The sequence below is a fragment of the Lampris incognitus genome, chromosome 10 (assembly GCF_029633865.1).
Source record: "Lampris incognitus isolate fLamInc1 chromosome 10, fLamInc1.hap2, whole genome shotgun sequence".
Taxonomy (NCBI): Eukaryota; Metazoa; Chordata; class Actinopteri; order Lampriformes; family Lampridae; genus Lampris; species Lampris incognitus.
The window spans coordinates 48,947,927-48,969,761 of record NC_079220.1 but is presented as its reverse complement, the minus strand read 5'-3'; the positions used below and the strand labels follow the sequence as shown (position 1 = coordinate 48,969,761).

The following is a 21,835-nucleotide window of genomic DNA, read 5'->3' as shown; positions in this document are numbered from 1 at the left end:
TAACCCTAAATTATGTTATAATTTAATGTTAATGAGTTAGAATGGTTGGGGGACTAAGAGAAGGTGTTGTCATGCAATATCTTTGACTCGTTTTTTTTTACCCCCCCCCCTTTTCCTCCCCAGTTGTACCCGTCCAATCACCCCATTCTTCCGAGTCGTCCTGGTCGCTGCTCCAACCCCTCTGCCGATCCAGGGAGGGCTGCAGACTACCACATGCCCCCTCCGATACATGTGGAGTCACCAGCCACTTCTTTTCACCTGACAGTGAGGAGTTTCACCAGGGGGACGTAGCATGTGAGAGGATCACACTATTTCCCCCAGTTCCTCCTCCCCCCCCGAACAGGCACCCTGACTGACCAGAGGAGGCGCTAGTGCTGCGACCAGGACACATACCCACATCCAGCTCACATCCGGCTTCACACCCGCAGACACAGCCATATGTGTCTGTAGGGATGCCCGACCAAGCCGGAGATAACACGGGGATTTGAACCGGCGATCCCCGTGTTTGTAGGCAATGGAATAGACCGCTACACTACCCGGACATATCTTTGACTCTTTTTAAGTTATCGTTAGGTTCAATTCATTCCTTTGGAATCTCCTCAAAGCCATTTTATTACATTTTGTATTGCTTTTGAAGACGGTAGTAAAGTGGGTAATTATAATTTCAGAGGAAGAAAAGACATGGGTCTTTCAACATGGGGTACATGTTGTGCTTCTTTAACCTGCCACATAAACCAAGACACGAAGTCTCCAACTCCATTTCTGTGAGCTTCTTCGTCGTGCACGAAAGCTTTACCAGGAGCTCAACTGCTGCATGTTACCGCTTTTCAAGGAAAGAAATGTCGAATAAAATCATCTGAAAATGAAAGCAGCCAAGGCTGGCCAGAGTGTTGTGGCTATATGGTTGGAGAATACCTGTTGGTCTGAGCGCCCAGCTTGTACAAGGCGTGTGTGATCTCTGCACATGCCAGGATGGCTCCATGCCGACTGTGAAGGTCAGCACCCACTGTCATGGGCAACAGCTGGGGCAAAACTAACACAAACAAGCGAATTATATCAACTAGGCGTATCTAATGTCTTGTTTCTAATAATTATAGGTTTTAGTCAAATGACAGAATGGAGTCCTTGCAAGCAGACTACTCTGTTAAGAGCTTTTTATTGCCTGGGGAACAGGTAAGGTGACATTGTTTACCTGTCAATGACATATAATCGGGCGCTTGAGGCGTCAGGTTGTGGAGCGCTTTGGTGGCTAGCTCTCGAATCCCCCTGTCAGTGACATTTCAACGAAAATCACTTTCAGTTATACGAAATACTGTCCGTCAAACAAATTTGAAGAGGAAAGAGGAATGAAAGTCCTTACCCATCCCAGTGGTTGATCTTCATGGCTACCAAGTGGTCTATCATGGGTTTGGTGTACTCAGAGAAACTAGTTATGTAGACACTACATAGATGGACAAAAAAGGAGGATTTTAGCTACACCTGCTAAAAGTTTGCAGAGAACAGAGCCTCAAAAAGCTCGAAAAACATTATTCACAAAAAATAGTGACAGGTGGAGACAGAAGGGTGGTCTGGTGGTCAGGGAGATCTGTCCTTCAATTTAAATCACCAAGTTTAAGACTTTCATTTGTCCTGCAGAAGAAGGGCTTAAGAAAGACAATGACTTGTTACGAGCACCAGGGATATGGCTCTGTCCTGGACAATTTTGCAAGAGAAGAAAAATTCCCAAAAAAAAGAATATGGTACTGATACTTGGGATTTGGAATTCATTCTGGGTACCCTGATTAGATCCTGTATCTTGATTTTATTTTTCTTGCCGGTACTTGCCGTCTAGTTCTAGAGCAGTTCTCATGTCAGTCATACCCTGAGGTGAGCATCATTCTCCATTTTTAGTTGTGGAATGTTTGTTCTAATGGTGGCGACACGTTTGTGTCAATGGGGACAATTCTCAAAAGGGTGGGACATTGCTCTGTTAAGTACACAGCTCATTCCTTACATGCTGTTTGTGCACCATCGTTCTTACAAAGGGTGTTAAGATACACAACCTCCCAGTAAATATCAGCCCAAATGTAACTACAAATTTTTGTGTTATCCCAAAAACAAAGTTTCTAAGTACGCACCATATGGGTGTGCTTTGCCATTGTGGCTGGATAGCAAGAATGTCAGCAGCAAATATGGTGTGAGACAAGCCAACATTTTGTGGGGGTCTAATCTGAATCTGAATGCCAGATGAGTGCTGGGTGGAGCAGTTTAAAAAGACGTGCTTTTCATAAAAGGAACTTAATTTCCTCCCTTGTGGGTTATGCCAGTAATTCAAAGCAACTTCAGATCGTGAAACCTACAAGTGACATATTTTAGTAGGAACAGCTTTAACTGTTTAAGGGAGAGCAAGGGAGAGGGCCTTCAAAGCAGCCTGTGTATTAAAACCCTTTTTTTTCTCTTACCTGATTTTCAAATAGCAGTTGTTGAGATTACCAACAGCGTAGTAGTCTGCCGCAGTCATAATATCAATACCATGGGGAAATGTGCCCTATGGGTGACAAGATATTTAACCTAAAAGACAACTGATCGCTGAGAAACTTGCAGGAAGGACTAACAATACATGATATTGCAGATGTTGGGAAGGCAATCAAAAGTGAGAAAATAGGGGGGAAAAAAGAACACTGAAACTGTAATGAATGTAAGCCCAATGTGAAAACTAAGAGTTTTAAGGCTCCAAAGGCTGCCAGCTAACTAAGTGTGTTTCCTGGTGCCCTAAGGCCAAGGGTGGGTATCGGCTGATCGGCCCTATTTGAAGGCTACGACTTTGCTTTCAACAGCTTTCGCTGGCAAGACAAGTTCAGGCAAGACCTGGATGTTAGGCGGTGAATAAACTGAAAATTACAGCAATACTGTTAGTCACAAAGTAATAATTTAATAGTCAGTGATGTGGTCACAAACCTGTCTTCCAACATTCTCCTGAAAGGCAGCCTGAGACAAAAGGAGGGAGAAAAATCAACTTTGGTCATTTACCTGCATATATCTAGTTGAGCAGATTTAAGACACCGACTTGAGCACTTACCGAGGCAGCCCGTCGGCAGTTGACAACGCGATCGAACACAGTGGTGATCAGCAGAGCACTGGGAAGAGGAGAAGATGGAGACGGACTGTAAAACTGTGCAGTACCTGAGAAATAGCAAATAAATGCAAGGAAGCGGGGACATTTCTAAAACAGTATTCTGCGTGGAGTTTGCATGTTCTCCCCTGTGTCTGCGTGGGTTTCCTCCCGCCGTCAAAAACTCATGCATGTTAGGGTTAATACTCCTGTCCGTGCCCCTGAGCAAGGCAATGGAAAGAAGAACTGGAGGTGGTCCCCGGGTGCTGCAGCTACCCTTATACAATAGGATGGGTTAAATGCAGAGAACAAATTCATTGTAAAAATAAGATGACAAAATAAAGTGGCTTTCATCATCTTTCACTTGCACAAAAATACAGGAAAACAGATAAATTTTGATTAAACAGTCTTCTTTTTTTATTTTTATGAATAGTGTTATTCTGCCCGGGGTGGAGGTGAAGGATGGGGGGGTGTATTCTCTTTTGGGCACTCGGTTAGGGCAGTAAACCTGCAGGTCGGGTTAAGTATCTTGCACAAGGGTACTTCTAACAAGTATCGGGGATTCAAGGACTTTCACTAACCAAAATCCAGTTGTGATTTTGTTGCACTGAAAGCAATATCTACTTCACCGTCATTGTTATGTAATACACAACTCTCAAGCGCCCTGTTCTAACTAGCATGTGGTTTAATTCTCTGGCCCCTTTACAATGCCTTCTGAGGCTAGTGTAAATAGACATTAAGTTGGAAAATGATTTGTTTTTTAATCTTCACAAAAGCAGCAATTTCCAATTGCACAAAAAACAACAACAAAAAAAACAGTTTACCAGTGCCCCCTCAACCGTAGGGAACATCAAGTGTTGAATAAACACCTCCCCAATTTTCTGTGGTTTGGATCACTCATAATTCAACACTGTGTCCACATCTGGCTTTAACCAATGCCTGGAAACTGAGTTGGGTCATAGCAGATGGATTCCTAGCACAGCAGGTCAAGTTTCCCCAGTGCCAACAACAACTCAGCAAAGCTACCGTATGATTAAGTATGACTCTCTTTTCCTAGTACTGAGATGTCGTTCCACATTATCATTTGGGCTCAATGTCCCTCCCTCCGCTTATTGCCTCTAAATGTTTCGGGAGGGGTGGGTGTGTGTGAATGTTAGCTGTGACAAAGAGCTCAGTCATATATCACAGTGGCAGCCTGAGACAAACCACTGCTGACTTTTGTTTGCTCTCTGCATGAGTTCCCTGTCTCCAAACAGGGAGATCCAGGCCTGGAGTCTCACACTATGTGTTTGTTAACTGTCCATGTCCCGGGGGAGTGGAAAGAAAAAGAAAACAATAAAAAAAAGAGACCATCCTGACTCTAGTTTGGATAACGCCCTGAAGGATAATGGGAATCCTGTGGAGCCGCTACAGTTATCAGCAAGTACACAATGCACCTGTTTGTCTTTGTCTGTTGGACCATCATGCTACTTAGCATGGGTGTCATTCTGGGTGTAGGTATATGTATAAGTGTGCTTGTGTGTACTTGTGTTTGTATGTGTGTGTGTCTGCCAATCGTAACAGTTGAATTTTTGCATTAAATGGCACAAAAAAAAAAACGCCTGAGAGTGTCACTGTGCAGTGATGAATATGGTATAAGGTGCAGGACTCGGCTTGCCTGAGTGCGTCTGCCAAACGGCGACCGAAACCTACAGCAACAGGCGAAACCTGGCAGAGCTGTAGTTCTAGGGAATGGGAGGGTGCTGTTGCTACTCCCGGAGGTGATGATAGTCGCAAGGGGTTAAAACTGACTCTGCAGATCTGGTCTGCACAGTCAGAGGGGCCACAGGTCTGCACATGCAGACACAGGGCAAAGGAATGGGGAGGAAGGCTAAACCGTTAACCGAGTGAGCTGAGTCTCAATGTTTTACGGGATCATATTACCCATCATACACTGGCTTCCCCGACTGGGTGCCTGTTGGGTTTAGAAGTGGTTTTACGATGTTGCTAATCACTCTTTAAAGATTCGCTTAGCCTCTTTTTGGTCTCTAATGCCCTGCCTTGAAGTCTTTTGTTTTTCAGGACTCCTGAATGTCAAAACTGAAGAGTTACCATAATCATAATTATTTCCTGCAGCATATTTTCACTGAGAGACTTTCACATTGGTTGTTCTGATTTTTTTATTTCTGTTTTACTCATCAGACTCATTTTCTCAACCTGAAAAATGGCATTTTTTTCTATTGGCTTTAATTAACAATTGTTTGTGAAGCACACGAACCATATTGAAAAGTGTTTCAGTAGTTGGTGATGCTGCTTCCTCCTGTTATCTCAGACCAGTAAGGAGTGACAAACTGAACTGTGGGTAATTCATTACCACATGAAGAAAGCTCAAAAGACACCCTTCTGAAACTTTCTGTTGGTCTGAATGAGCTTCTGGACCACCAGATAGTTTAACACTGCGTACATTTCTTAAAAGGTGCCATGCAAGGGGCGTCCGGATAGTGTAGCGGTCTATTCCGTTGCCTACCAACACGGGGATCGCCGGATTGAATCCCCATACTACTCCAGCTTGGTCGGGCGTCCCTACAGACACATTTGTCCGTGTCTGCACGTCGGAAGCCGGATGCGGGTATGTGTCCTGGTCGCTACACTAGCGCCTCCTCTGGTCGGTTGGGGTGCCTGTTCGGGGGCGGGGGGACTGGGGGGAATAGTGTCATCTTCCCACACGCTAAGTCCCCCTGGCAAAACTCCTCACTGTCGGGTGAAAAGAAGCAGCTGGCGACTCCACATGTATCGGAGGAGGCATGTGGTAGTCTGCAGCCCTCCCCGGATCAGCAGAGGGGGTGGAGCAGCGACTGGGACAGCTCGGAAGAGTGGGGTAATTGGTCGGGTACAATTGGGGAGAAAATGGGGGGGGGGGGGGTCCAAAAAAAAGAAAAAGAAAAAAGAAAAGGTGCCATGCAAGTGAAAGTATGTCACTTTCTTTTATTATCAACTTGAATAAACCTCAGTTTCCAAAACAAACTTGCAGGAAGCTAAATGTACCTTTTTAACAATGCACCCAAACTAGCATTCACTAACCTGCTCCCTCTATACTATCCCCACACGGCCGTCATGAAGGGACTTGAACAAAAGTAGTTGGAGGGGTGGGGTGGGGGGTGTCAACAACAAAAACAAACAAAAAGCAACTGGCATTGCAACACAAAAAGGGCTGAAAACGAGTTGGATGTGTATTACTTGGCAGCAAGGAGGGCTTCACAAAAGAGAGCACGTGGAGACCTGCATCTAATGGGTATTTGTCATTTATGCTGACATTTTTTAGACCGTCTCATATTGGCTTCGTTCTCTGGCAACAGGAAGTTTGCAGACTTCCGATGTTATAGTCACAACAGTTTCAAGTTTATCAAATATGAAAATTAAGTTTACATTTATTGTCATGATGAAATGCCTGCAACTCAAAAAGTACACGTGACCTTTTTCAATACCTAGTCACTGAGGCGCCATGTGACTGCGGCTGCAGATAACATAAGGAAAGGGTATGTTAGACTGCCCTAGCAAAGAAAAACTGGTTTGAGGCAGTAAATAACTGCTTTCCATCAAAGACTTAGAGCCTCTATGCAAATTAGGATTTGATTTAATAGCAGAAAAATCCTTATGTACTACCGACTGTAGCCCAGATATTCTTAAACCTTAAGCCAGGGCTGATACCAGACCTTGGCCTCCTGACAAGCACTGTAGGAACAGAAAGGGAACTAGGAAAGTTAGAGAGAACCAGATGACCCAGGTTCGAGGCATCACCAGTTTCACAGTAGCTGTTCTGTAGCTGACCCTGTGCTTTGTCGCCTCTCATTGGGGACAAACAACAAAAGAAACCCTCTATAGGATAAGTAATACAATATAATAACAGTGGTAATGAACAATAACATAAATGGGCTACTGATCCAAGGCCGGCTCCCTCTAAATATCAGCAAAAAGCCTTTCTTGCTTAACAAAAACCGATCTTTGCAGTTCTAGTGCCAGTTTGTGACAGTCAAACTAATCCACAGGGGGAAAAAATCCTAGAAAAGCATCTGCCTCTTGTGCACCGCGTGTGCTGTGTATGCGATGGCCAATCTCGCATCTTAATGTCTCGTCATTTTGGCTTGACAGTTCAAATTTATGTCACACAACACCATTGGTCGCATGAGTTTCAATCAGTAAATGTTGACTACAGGGTATGAATAATATTATGTTATCACACACACACACATACACACCCACCTAGGGAAAATTTAGTACGGCCGATTCACCTGACCTATGTCTTTGGACTGGGGGAGGACACCGGAGCACCCAGAGGAAACTGACGCAGACACGGGGAGAACATGCAAACTCCACACAGAGGATGACCCGGGACAACCCCCAAGGTTGGACTACCCTGGGGCTTAAACCCAGGACCTTCTTGCTGTGAGGCGACCGCGCTAACCACTGCACCACCATGTCAACAAGTCAAATTTAACCCAATTATCCTAGCCAAGTATTCGGAAGCGAAAACCAAAGTACAAGTTAAAAGTTATTATCTGAAATGTCAATATCATCAATGGTGGATGACACTGTTTATCTACTTCCTGGTTCAACCTGTTTATATATATATATTTATTTATTATATAAATATAACATAAAGGTATTTCATCCATCTATCTGTACAAACATACACACACCAATTTTTTTTCTATAAGTGCCTTTTTGTTTGCTTCAGGCCTTGCCCAAGTCTACACGCCTGTGTTTAAAGTCAATGTTTTTACAGTGGGGAAGGTGAGGGTTACCTGGCAATCTGGGTGACAAAGGGATTGAGCTCTTGTGGTTCGTAGGCCCTGGCGAAGGCCCAGCACACGTAGCAGGCTGCGTCACGCACGTTGGAGCCCACACTGGATGCACCCTTCTTCTTATCGTAGGTCAGGGCTTTCAAAATGAGAGGGACCACTGCAAGCAAAGAGAACCAGGGGATGAGTGACCTTAATCAATACCTTTGAATTAGAGGACCGTAAAATAAAGTGTAACCCAAAATAGCTAGCCTTGAGGTAACAAGATGATAACCACAAGGAAAATCGGGCACGCGTGATGTTTTCAGCACGACTCCCACGTGCACCTTTGGCATCTACCACTACCCGGGTTTTATTTAAGGGCATCTAAATGCATGCCAAGCATCAATTTGTGGGTCCCACATCTCTCCTGTCACCTTCGTGGGACTATGAACACAACATAGAAATCACTGTGCTCACAAAAAAAACAAAAACAAAACAAAACCAATTTCCCAATTAATGCATCATCATGTTCAAATGTAACCCTGGGAGGAGAGAGGAAGATATGGTTTATATTATACTTCACTATCTTTTCTTTGGATAAATGTTCTGTTTCAGGTCATGTCATGTTTTGCACAGCTCCTCGTTTTCTTCGTTATTTTTTTCCACATGAAAAGTGTGGTAGAAGAAAATAAAAGCGCCAATGTGAACTTTATTTGCCAGTATGCAAAAGGCAAACTCTTGTTGGAATACTATTTTTTTTTTCTTCATATTTTATTTTCAGTTTTTCAGTTTTATATTCAAAACACGTGCAAACAAAATAAAACAAATTAACAGACAAAAAACAACAACAAAAAGGAAAAACGGAAGAAAAAAAGCTGCCAGACATACACTCACCGGCCACTTTATTAGGCACACCTGTCCAACTGCTCGTTAACGCAAATTTCTAATCAGCCAATCACATGGCAGCAACTCAATGCATTTAGGCATGTAGACATGGTCAAGACGATCTGCTGCAGTTCAAACCGAGCATCAGAATGGGGAAGAAAGGTGATTTAAGTGACTTTGAATGTGGCATGGTTGTTGGTGCCAGACGGGCTGGTCTGAGTATTTCAGAAACTGCTGATCTACTGGGATTTTCACGCACAACCATCTCTAGGGTTTACAGAGAATGGTCCGAAAAAGAGAAAATATCCGGTGAGCGGCAGTTCTGTGGGCGAAAATGCCTTGTTGATGCCAGAGGTCAGAGGAGAAGCCCAGACTGGTTCGAGCTGATAGAAAGGCAACAGTAACTCAAATAACCACTCATTACAACCGAGGTATGCAGAAGAGCATCTCTGAACGCACAACACGTCGAACCTTGAGGCAGATGGGCTACAGCAGCAGAAGACCACACCGGGTGCCACTCCTGTCAGCTAAGAACAGGAAACTGAGGCTACAATTCACACAGGCTCACCAAAATTGGACAAAAGAAGATTGGAAAAACGTTGCCTGGTCTGATGAGTCTTGATTTCTGCTGCGACATTCGGATGGTAGGGTCAGAATTTGGCGTCAACAACATGAAAGCATGGATCCATCCTGCCTTGTATCAACGGTTCAGGCTGGTGGTGATGGTGTAGTGGTGTGGGGGATATTTTCTTGGCACACTTTGGGCCCCTTAGTACCAATTGAGCATCGTGTCAATGCCACAGCCTACCTGAGTATTGTTGCTGACCATGTCCATCCCTTTATGACCACAGTGTTCCCATCTTCTGATGGCTACTTCCAGCAGGATAACGCGCCATGTCATAAAGCTCGAATCATCTCAGACTGGTTTCTTGAACATGACAATGAGTTCGCTGTACTCAAATGGCCTCCACAGTCACCAGATCTCAATCCAATAGAGCACCTTTGGGATGTGGTGGACCGGGAGATTCGCATCATGGATGTGCAGCCGACAAATCTGCAGCAACTGCGTGATGCTATCATGTCAATATGGACCAAACTCTCTGAGGAATGTTTCCAGTACCTTGTTGAATCTATGCCACGAAGGATTAAGGCAGTTCTGAAGGCAAAAGGGGGTCCAACCCGGTACTAGCAAGGTGTACCTAATAAAGTGGCCAGTGAGTGTATATAGGTATATAATATAACTTGGTTCACAGCAGTTTTCAAGAAATTACACAGTCAGTTATTACAAAAGTAGATAAAAGGTAAAGAGTACCGAGTTGCATCACTACAGATTGTCATTAAAAATTATTTTCCTTTAAGATAGTCGATGAATGGACCCCATATGCTCAAGAATCTATCGGGTGCTTTAGATTTATGAAAGCATATTCTCTCCATCTGTATGATTATGATCATTTCATTGAGCCATTTCTGAAAGCGGGGGGGGGGGGGGGGGTAGGTCATTACCAATCTGTTAGGATCCTTTTTCGGCAGCTACCATACCAACCATCGATGCCGATTGTTCCTCGGGTGTCTAGCTTAAAGCAGTCTCTGAGCCTCCAAAGAGTGCCAGTTCTGGATCAGGAGGGATGTCCCTTTCATAGACTCAGGAGACCCACTGCTGGCCAACTTAAGTTGAGAAATGACGCTTTCAGTTTGATAAGCAGCTTATTTACAGTTGAAGCAAAAGTAGGATTTCCCTACCCTAAATTTCCCTACCCAAAGAGAACCCTTTGACCATGTAAAACCATTTCCACGACATAGCAGAGGGATAGAAAGAATAGGGAAGCTGGAGATAGAGATCACCGTCATCCTCATGTAAATTGTGGCTCGGGGCTTGACTAATATCAGGTGCATCGGTGTTGCCTGAGGGCCCTGCTGAAGCTGAAGCCCCGCCTTCTAATGAGGCAACACCTAAGAGAGAGAAACTCACCATACAACTTAACATCAGTCAGTGGAGCGCAAACACACATATGCGATCACACACACAATACAGCAACACGCTCTGGACCATAACATATATATCAACGATAACATCCCATACAGACACCAAACGCTGGCTTCCAGTCGTGGATAGGCTCTCCGTTGCGGACTGAAATTTCTCCGGACACCAGAGCAGGTAAGACAATTTTTTTCCCCTCAATCCTCCATCGACAAGGAAGCAGTATTTTATGAACCGTTTCGGACCTTTAAAGAGTACCATGATGTGTGTATTCATAGTACACTATCAAAAGCCCCTCTGCACTGTTGGCCGGGAGGGCTATTGGTGCTTTAAGAGTAACACTATGCTGTGCACCTGTTACCTGTGGATTTTAATTATGCACTACGAATGATAGACTGAAATGCACTGCTGAACGGGCAGCTGGTAGAGAACTCAACAAAAACAGTTTGACAGGATACATCGATATCTCTTCTCAAACAAATGTTACCAAAAAAAAGAAAAAAGTAAGCAAGCTGTTCTATAGACAGCCAAACACTGCTAATCAAAGGCTCAAACAAAACAAATAGTTCGTTTTTAGGGTTAAGAAAAAGAGTCTTGACGGGGTTACAGTCACACAGAGAGGCTGCGTGAAACAAAAGCTTGTCCAAATTAATTTATTTTCTTAAGGGAGTGGCTTTCTGTGCTACTAGACCTGGACTGAAACTTGAGTGGCAACTTCTTGCGACAGCACATGGCAAGCAGGTTCTTCCAAGCAGCTTCTCCCAAGCAGGTTCTTCCAAGCAGAACCACGCAATGCCTAATTCACAGCCATATACAACACTTCATCTTTCCTTAGGTACCGTCTTGCACAGAATGGCAAGTTTCAACTGTTGCTATTCACGCTGTCTGTTGCATCAAATGGGCCTTCCTCGAAAGCCTCCCAGTCTGGCCTTGGTAGCAGGCCAGTCAGTCCCCGTCTCGATAGTCAGTGAGCTCATCAGGTGATGAATGGGAGTTAGTGCATCCCGCAGGTGTAGTCATGGGAAGCAGGAGGCAGGTGGTTCCCACGCCGACAGCATAAAGTTTAGAAGAGTAGAAGTTGGTGACGAGTCTCTACATGCCCTCCAGGTTTGCCTCAGAGATCATTTAGACTGCCAACCTTCTGCCCACCTAGTTGCCTACCTGCTCTCCATAGTTTACGAGATAGATAAGCGCAGCGATAACGATGAGAAAACACACAAAGAGAGCGAGGCAGACAAGCTGAGGCGTCTGTATGTGTCGCTGCCAACCAGCCAAAACTGTACCAGCACCCGAATTCACCTATGCAAACGCGTGGGTGTTTTCCATATGACAGTTTTCTGTTTTATTTGCCTATTTCCCTTTTGTTTGGTGCCCAACACTGTGTGAAGTAGCTGGAATACGTTAGCCTGAGGGTGCAGTGTTTTATGCAACTAGGGATTTTTTTTTTTTGCCTGAGCAGATGAGACACATTAAACAAAAAAAACAAAACAAAAAAACTGCCAAGGTGAGCCGCTCTCCAACTGAACCAGTCAGGCGACTGTTAGGCTAATTCCTCCCAGCCAGCTTGAGGAGAATGCAGCCCTTAACCTGCAATGACTCATAACAGCTTGGACTTACAGCCTTATATTTGACTGAAATTAGTAAATTAAAATGGTGATTTGACAAATTATCAATACATTTGGACAAAACCAAGCGTGCGCTGTTTGGAAAACTGTAAAAATTAACACTCGGGTACCAGTGATGATGGATGATGTTGATGTAGAAAGAGTATATGAAAATAAATTTCTGGGTGTGGTACTACGCCACAAAATCCAATGGAAACCTCACACAAAATATGTGCGAGCAAAGTTGGCAAGGAGCATCGCAGTTCTGGGAAAAACAAGATCATAAAGCGTTATATACTCTGTGTTTTTCACTCGTATTCTATCTGAATTACTGTGTAGAGGTGTGGGGTAACAAGTACAAAGTACACTCATAATGCACACTACAAAAAAAGAGCCACGAGGACGGTGAACAACGTAGGATCTCGTGAACACACTTAACACAATGGTTTTAAAGACATGGGCTTCAAAGTTCTTGGATCTGGTAAAATTTAAGACTGCACAAATAATGTACAAAGTAAGAAATAATTCGATCCTGGCAACCTAAAAAAATGTTCTCAGACAGAGGGGGGGGGGGGTTTATAACTTGAGAGGAAAATTTAATTACAAAAAAAATCTGAAGGGTGTGTTTATTTCAATCTGGGGTGAATTTTTGGAATGGTTTAGATGCAGAACTCAAGCAAAGTACAAATATAAATCAGTTCAAAAAGATGTATAAAAAATTGTTTTGGAGAGGTACAGGCATGAGGAAGAGGCCTTGTTTCTCTCAGGACTGTGATGCTGTTTTGATTTTCTCTCTGTGTTGGGACATGCTGGATGGGCACTGCATGATGATTATGTGTAAATTATATATATATCAAAGTAATTAAATAAATAAGTTTCATTCGATAAACATTAAGATAATTATTTATGTGTATATATGATAAATGTATTATTTAAGCTACAGAAAAAGAGTAGGACCATATAAGTGTATACTTCCTCCTACCCCTTTTCGGACATGTGATGTTTATTTATTTTGTTTATTGAGAATTTGCTGTATATGTTTACTTTTTATTTTAATAGTTATTCTTGTTTTGTTTTCTTATTTATTAATTTTTACATGTTTGAAGTAAAATATATTCAAATTCAAATATTCAAATTCAAATATTTTACATACTTCATGACCAACATGTGAACAGAAAAGCTAAAAACAAAGTTAGCATAAACCACAGCTAATACTTCAACTGACATGTGTGCCTGCTGCCTTTTCAGTGAACGTGCAAAGAAAAGCAAGATGGACACTGATAAGGAACGCAAGCCAAAGAGGCCTCACTACATTCCCCGGCCACCGGGAAAACCATTCAAATACCAGTGTTTCCAGTGTCCTTTCACCTGCAACGAGAAGTCCCATCTCTTCAACCATATGAAGTACAACCTATGCAAAAACTCCATCACCCTGGTGTCACAGAGAGGCGGGCAGACAGTAAAACCGGTAAAGTGCTTCATCAATCCCTCTCCCCCTGGGAAAATAAAGGACAGCTCAGGTCCTGTCATTCAATCCCCTGGTGCTGAGAAACAAGAAGATGTGGTGGAAAACAAAACTGAGGAGAGGAAGATTGGGGATGAGACAGAGGAAGTGGACGTTGGTTCTGCCAGCCCTGCCAGGAAGGACAACCCAAGTTTGACCAAAATGAGTCCAGATACAGAGAGAGTGAGGGACAACAGAGAAAACAAAGAAACAGAGTCTCTGCCACGCCCATCTGCCTTCTCTCCTGTCACGGCAAACCGAGACAGTGCAGAAGTCTTCAAGTCTGCTGCGCAGCACTCGGAGGAGCAAACAACCCCTGCCCTGACATACAACAGCCCCACCTTTCAATGGGGTCCTCTTTCACCATCCATGCCCTTAAAACCTTTTCCCCATCCCATGGTTCCTGAATATTCTGCTTATCTGCTGCCAGAGCACCCCTTGCACTCCCTCTATCCACCATACAATCTCCCAGGAAGCCACCATGTGAATGGGCCAAATCTTCCTTCCTTCCGCCCAGAGTTTCTGGAGCCACAGAGGCCAGTGGTACCACAACCAATCTCCCCTGCTCACCCCTCCCTTTTTCCTCAGTATCCATACAGATACTGCCCCTCCCTTAACCCTGGGCCCCCTCTGCATTACAGCCTATACAGATCCCCTGAGCTCTTTGTGCCTTTCCCTGGGTCCAGGTACCTTCCTTTGGATTTGTATAGCCCAACCCTTGGGCCTAAGGATTGTGACCTCTATATGAATTCCCATCCCCACAGTGACACAAGAGACAGGCCCACACAGGAGGAGAGCAACCAGGAGCAAGGCGGAGATAAGGCTACCCGTCAAAGCCCTATGGCGGGCTCCTCACCATCAGGGTCCCCCGATAGACCCAGCCATTCTCACATTGTCCAGAAGGAAAATGAGGCCCCACAGTACACCATCCTGGGTGAGACACAATCCACCAATCAACCTGGAAGCCCAGCTCCAGCACAGCAAAAAACCAGAGAGGATGAGAACAGAGAGGACTCTGCACAAGGGCTCCTACAATTAAGAACTCTACATGTAGAAGAGGGGTAAGTCAAAGGATCACTTTCATTATTTATGGGGAAATGTAAACTGCAACTCATTTAAAATAAAGCTCATCATGAGGGATCTATGTTATGACTACAATCTGGCAGCAGCTCAATCTTTTTCTCCTCTGTTTTTCACAGGTCAACAAAGAACAGCAGACATCAATCTATGTCTGTTTCTAAGGACTGCAATGACTCTTCATTTGAACATGAAGACAACACAGAGGATGATCTGACTCCACTCAACCTCTCGATAAGGGATCAGGACAAGGAAATCACTCCATCTGACCACACCAGTAGGGTGAGCTGCCCTGACAAAGAGTTACTGCATGGGGAGGAATTGCCTCTGAATTTGAGCCTCAGAGCGTTACATGGGAGCACAACTCACCACTCCATCCCTGGGCCCTTGAGAGGTCTTCAGAAAAGGCCAGATACAAATACACAGTCAGACGAGGAGCCCTGTGACCATCAGAGGCAGACAGCAGCCCTCGCGCTTTGCCAGTTAGCGAGTGCAAGCTCTACAAGTTCTTCCTGCAGCACCAGTGCTGCAAATAACCCCTTTGGGAATTCCACAGAGGCTGAAAGCCAAAAGTACCCCTGCCCTTCAGCTCTAGCCCTCACAGCCAAGGCTGAGCATCCAGCTGAGGATGAGCAGAACACTAAGGCAGGCAAGGTGAAAAGGGCGAGCAGTGACCATAATGTCCAAAACCCTCTCAAAACTGCCAAGAGAGCAAGGGTGAAAGAGTCGGGGCGGGCTCTGAGGAGGAGGCCTCGCTGCTGCTAGCAACAATAGACAAAAGAGAGCTACACGGTATAATTAATATTTGGATACGAGGACTGACTATCTCTCATCTTTACTAAAGCAAACCTACATACCGAAGATCAACATCTCAAAAAACAGTGATCAAACATTTACTATGCACTGAAAGATCAGAGGATTAGGAAAGGGTCAGCCTACAATATACAATATAGCCTACAATATATTTATGGTAACACATGAACTGCAACAAATATCTCCTTAAATGCACTGAATCATTATGTAAAGGTAGCTACAGCATACATGCAGATAATATCTCATGCTTCACTGGAAAAGGTAAAAGGCATTGTACATGAGGGGTGAACTATTAATATTTGAACAAATTGTCTCAATGTATAAACTATAGGGAGTTTGGTGACATAAATATTTGTGAAAAAACAATCATAAAAACTGACTTGAAATAGTTGAAATGATGTCTGTGTATCTTGTGCAATTTTCATCAGTGTGAATTTTTTTCGACAATTACCGTCGGGGAGTCTGGACGGGAGTAGCAGCCCTCTCCGGCCAAGCTCCGCAAGTGCCAGGCAGCCGCCATGCCACGAGTTTTCTGTTTCCTGAAAACTTTAAACACATCAACAACATGCCACAGGTCATATCACATACACTGCTGAAACAGTTTCAAAGACTGTCCCCCTGTGACAGAGTCAGATGAAAGAGCTGAATAACAGAGGTGATAATTAGTGACAATTTTAGATTGAAGTTAGTCATAACAGCCTCAAAGAGAGCAGGTGGGCCCCCCTGGCATGTTGTTACCTGAAGCAGTCCAGTACTGATCCAACCACCTCATCTGCCAGCTCCTTGGGAAGCCTCCCAGTCACCCTCCCAAGGCTGGAAAAAATATAATTATAAGACAAAAGATAAACAGAGTCTTGGGAAAGTGTTTCCTCTTATGTAAAGGCTACCACAGATAATAACTTTCACTGGTGCCTGTGTAAGCAACAAACCCTGACCTACTTTTCAATATCCAGATTTGTTATACATTAACTACCTGGCAAAAGAAAAAGAGGAAGACCAAGGAAAAGATGGAGAGACCAGAAAGAGGAGGACATGAGAAGGGTTGGACTGCAGGAGAGGGATGCGTCAGACAGAAAGCTATGGAGGGCAAAAATCCGCTGTGGCGACCCCTGAGAAACAGGGAAACAAGCCGAAAGAAGAAGTTACACATTAACGATAAGAGCATATTGTTACCCCTTAGCTGCAGACCAGCGAACGATTGTCTCCTTGTCTTTCAGTCCCACCAGCAACTGATCTGTGGAATGATATGCATAAAAATGTGTCACCGCCTGAACATGCAAGAGTAGCGTAAAAGTTAAAAAGTGATGCAAGAGTAGTGTAAAAGTTACAATCCTGAAGACGGTCTTTTTTTTTTTTATTTTACCAACTTACACCTGCGGTGATAAGTGGTAATTGCAATTGTGCATTCCAGATTGATCCATTTGACATGAAACACTGTTGTTACACATCAGCACCTTACCCTGAGGCGAACAATAAAAACATGGTATAACCTACATTGAAGCTACTGATATTGTACTATCTGTTGGTAAAGGATTTTTAAAAGTTTTTTTCTACAATACCTGCTTGTTAGCCACAAAACTTTCAAATTCACCTGCACTCCTCTACTGCATTTAGCTACTGTGCTGAACAGGTGAGCTGCAGTATAATTCTCTTGAGAAAGCCTCACCTAATAGCAACCATGAAAATTAGCAAGTGTAAAAGAGGTTACGATTTGGATATTAGAGGATTAGCTATTGCCTTAAATACGGCAGCAATATAAAGTATCAACAAGAACATTTGTTTGCAAGTGGTTCTTCAGGACTGTGACTTTAATGAGATCATTGCATAAGTGCATAATTTTACAACTCGAGTACTCCTGTCCTGAAAAACTTGAGTTCTCGAGTAGTTGGGGAGAGCGAGGGGGTCATGCGGGAGGTGTCTTGCGTCAATTAAAAGATTAAGTTTCCTTTATTAAGCCCCTTGGGGAAATTCAGTTACTGTGAATTAACCCATCCTAGCTGTGATCTGTGTAGCTAGGAGCAGTGGGCTTCCACCTTCATGCTGCGCCCTGGGACCAACTCCAGTTCTTTTCCCAGTGCCCTGGTCAGGGGACCAGACAGGAGTATAAACCCCAACATGCATGTTTCTTTTTGGATGGTGGGGTAAACGGGGCACCCAGAGAAAACCCACCGCAGACACCGGGAGAACATGCAAACTCCACACAGAGGACGACCTGGGGTTACCCCCAAGGTTGGACAACCCCGGGGTTCAAACCCAGGACCTTCCCGCTGTGAGATGACAGCGCTAACCACTGGGCCACCGTGCTGCTCAACTATGATGCAACTATGATGGGGTTGGTCTCAGCACATAGAGCAAGCATAAAATTAGTGATATGATTTGAAGATAACGCTTGGTCTCACCTTATGCAATGGTGAAGTATGGATGATACCGACAACATTTACATTACTGTTATCAAATTTCAACAGTAGCCTAGGATAGAAAGTTCAGTCAACAAAGTGGGTTTTTTCACAAAGTGTTCTTATTGTGTTTAGATAGATTTATAATTCCATTATAATTCTGTTATCCTCTTTCAATGTTGTATTCTGTAAATTGTGTAAACACAACATCCATTGCACGTTGTCTGTCTTGGGAGAGAGATCCCTCCTCTGTTGCTCTCCCTGAGGTTTCTTCCTATGTTTTCTCCCTGTTACAGGTTTTTTTTTTTAGGGAGTTGTTCCTTATCCGATGTGAGGGTCTAAGGACAGGATGTTGTGTTGCTCTAAAGCCCCTTGAGGCAAATTTGTAATTTGTGATATTGGGCTATACAAATAAAATTTAGTTGACTAGATTTAGTGGCTGTTTTTTTGTAAATTCGGTGAAACCTGGTCATCATTAGCAAGGCTAACCGACCTAAAAATGAAATGAAGTCATATTTGCTTGCATCTATTTTTTAACAACATTAATTTGTTTAGCTGAGTTAGTGTAGTAGCCAAGCCTATTATATGACAGACTCGATGTTAGAGCCATCCTTGATTTACCCTTTTCTGCTGTTGCCATCCTTCCACTTCTTTACCAAGGGCTTTAACTGGAGACTGAGTGCGCGCAAGATCTAGCATCATGTGATGAATGAGTACTCAATGTTCTCAAGCAGTACTTGAGAACTGCTTGAGAACATCGTTGAGAACTGCTTGAGAACATCATTGAGAACTGCTTGAGAACTCGAACCCAGTTCTCAAGTAGAAACTCGAGAACTGCTTGGGAACATGAATGCTCCGAGTACTCTGTGTAACTCCTATCATGTGGAGGTCAAAATACACCAACCAATGACGTTCTCCACTTCCTCTGGGATGTCGTAGTCCTCCTCTTGGTCCTGTGTCTCCATATCGGGAATCACAGCCTCAACAGCTGTAGTAGACTGAGAGGCGACAAGGTTGGCTGTGAGGGAGCGGCTTCCTCTCTGGTACCTGGGACAACACACACAAAACAAGTACACACACATCATTTCACAGACACGCACACTTTCAGGACACTTTTTTTGGCAGTGAACCAAGTTTTCACACCATTACGGGACTATTCTTGTGTCTGACCTCCACTTGGCAAGACGTGGCTTCAGGAAAGTGAGGCCTAGCCTCTGTGTCAGTTTGATGCCCAGTTTCCTTAGGGTGGCCTCGCTGCTCTCAGACAGGCGCTTCTGTTCCAGACACTGCAAAACTGTAGCAGCTGAGCAAAAAAAAAAAGAAGAAAAAAGAAATTAAAATCATAAAGAGCAATACTGTTAATTGGAATACAACATCAAATTGATAATTAATAGTTAAATTTCCTTTATTAATCCCCTTGGGGAAATTCAGCTACTGCAGATTAACCCATCCTAGCTGTGATCTGTGTAGCTAGGAGCAGTGGGCTGCCGCCTTCATGCTGTACCCAGGGACCAACTCCAGTTCTTTTCCCAGTGTCTTGGTCAGGGGCACAGACAGGAGCATTAACCCTAAAACGCATGTTTCTTTTGATGGTGGGGGAAACTGGAGCACCCGCAGAAAACCCACTGCAGAAACAGGGAGAACATGCAAACAGAGGATGACCTGGGATGACCCTCAAGGTTGGACAACCCCAGGGTTCGAACCCAGGACCTACTTGCTTAGAGGCGACAGTGCTAACCACTGGGCCACCGTGCCGCCGATTATGAATAAGATCAACTTTATTGATCTCTGAGAGTAAACTGGGTCAGCAGGAAAGAAATGTCCTCAACATGCAAATACTGGGTTTCGATCGCTAGAAAGAACTGTCACTATGTTGCTCATTGACACATTTACAAGGGCTTGCAGTGTACAGATTTATAATAATATCAGTACTAAAAACAGAGGACAGCTGTAGGAAAATTGACAAAATCTTGAATTTTATGTTTTCATTAAAAGAAATTTGGGAGTTTGAAAGTTCGTTTCCTCCTTTAAATACAACAAAGGCAACATGTTGAAAAAATACCAAACATCTTATCTTTATCCAATCTGAAAATTACATTATATCCATGCAGGGCTGTGCAGAAAGGGGCTGCTGGTAAATTTAATCCAATAGTTCAGTTTGCAACAGCTGTAAAAAGTATTATGGTTGTTGATTTTATTAGGTGCAAACTCAAAATAGTTTTGCCACTGGAGTGACAAGATACAATGGAGCATTTCCCAACAACTTTTAAGCTATTCTCCTCCTGAGCACAAACTGCTGAGACGCTTACCCGATCATTTCGTCTGAGCATTTCAGAGGTAGTTTTGATTTCAGGTAAGCATAGCAATGGAAAAAGATATTTACCATACTGTAACAAATCATCTCGTTTTCCATGTTTATAAAGCTGTGCCTAGGGGACACAAAGAAAAACAAACAACAACAACATGAACACTTGATAGTGTGGAAGACACAGCACGGGACCCGAATTAAAAGGTAGACCATTGTCACATTCGTAAACCTTGAGAGTTTCATGTTAGATAATTCACCAATACAGCAGGAAGTACATGCTCAATTTCAGTCTCAATGTCAAAAAAGTCCTATTTGACATCTCCTTCCTCCTACACCCAAATTTTGTTGAATTTTTGTAGTATTTTCTCTTCAGAGGACATACAGAATGAAGAATTTAAGAGCAGCTATAGGCTTGAGTTTAAATAGCAAGCTACAGACTTGTTATCTAAACACACTGAGCCAGTTTTGAATGCTCCAGGCACCACATAGGCTAAAGCCAGTTTCATTTTATGGACATGACATATGGTGAAGGGAAAATTTCCGATCTTGCACTGCAGGTTTATATTTAAAAAAAATGGGACTGTCAAAGGCTTGCTTTAGGGTTGCATTAAATTATAATTGCTGATGAGTGATATCAAAGCACACCACATCATTACTTCAATGATTTGCTGTGAGACATGTCAATGTTAGACATCGGTTGAGATCTTGGGGTGGAAATTAGAATTTTATGAGACGCTCAGCTAATTTATACGCCGCAAAAGAACAGCGAAGCTGGAAGCAGCAGGTTAACTTGACGCAAGTCACCTGACTCAGCCAAACTCAACACACGTAGCAGGTGTATAATACACCTGTCAAAACCACATCAGCGTTTTCATTAAGCATACCAGGCTTGTCAGCTCTTGTGCATAGCCCTAAGCAAACAAGAGGACGCCAAATAGTGTGTATGCAGACACACACACACACACACGTGTGTGCGTACGTGCTTGTGTCTGTATGTGTGTGTGTGTATATATATATATATTTAGATGTAGGAAAAAACTTTAATACATATGCTTTTATAACAAAAAAGCTATATGTATATGACTGACTATATATATATAACAATGTATATATATACACTACCGTTCAAAAGTTTGGGATCACCCAAACAATTTCGTGTTTTCCATGAAAAGTCACACTTATTCACCACCATATGTTGTGAAATGAATAGAAAATAGAGTCAAGACATTGACAAGGTTAGAAATAATGATTTGTATTTGAAATAAGATTTTTTTTACATCAAACTTTGCTTTCGTCAAAGAATCCTCCATTTGCAGCAATTACAGCATTGCAGACCTTTGGCATTCTAGCTGTTAATTTGTTGAGGTAATCTGGAGAAATTGCACCCCACACTTCCAGAAGCAGCTCCCACAAGTTGGA

General features: G+C 43.4%; 1 protein-coding gene across 2 annotated transcripts in view; it reads right to left on the bottom strand.

Moving 5' to 3' along the window:
• The window catches only part of tbcd (tubulin folding cofactor D), a 48,168-nt gene that overhangs the window by 17,754 nt on the left and 8,579 nt on the right, over window positions 1–21,835 (bottom strand). For both annotated transcript variants that reach the window (XM_056287358.1, XM_056287357.1), the window contains exons 8-20: window positions 20,492–20,537; window positions 19,279–19,411; window positions 19,013–19,155; window positions 16,886–16,946; window positions 16,451–16,525; window positions 16,164–16,258; window positions 7,873–8,029; window positions 3,059–3,116; window positions 2,938–2,967; window positions 2,442–2,527; window positions 1,361–1,441; window positions 1,193–1,266; window positions 916–1,033 (exon numbers count right to left, since the gene is read on the bottom strand). In XM_056287358.1, coding sequence (XP_056143333.1) covers window positions 916–1,033; window positions 1,193–1,266; window positions 1,361–1,441; window positions 2,442–2,527; window positions 2,938–2,967; window positions 3,059–3,116; window positions 7,873–8,029; window positions 16,164–16,258; window positions 16,451–16,525; window positions 16,886–16,946; window positions 19,013–19,155; window positions 19,279–19,411; window positions 20,492–20,537 — 1,157 coding nt within the window. The remainder of the gene's footprint in view (window positions 1–915; window positions 1,034–1,192; window positions 1,267–1,360; window positions 1,442–2,441; window positions 2,528–2,937; window positions 2,968–3,058; window positions 3,117–7,872; window positions 8,030–16,163; window positions 16,259–16,450; window positions 16,526–16,885; window positions 16,947–19,012; window positions 19,156–19,278; window positions 19,412–20,491; window positions 20,538–21,835) is intronic.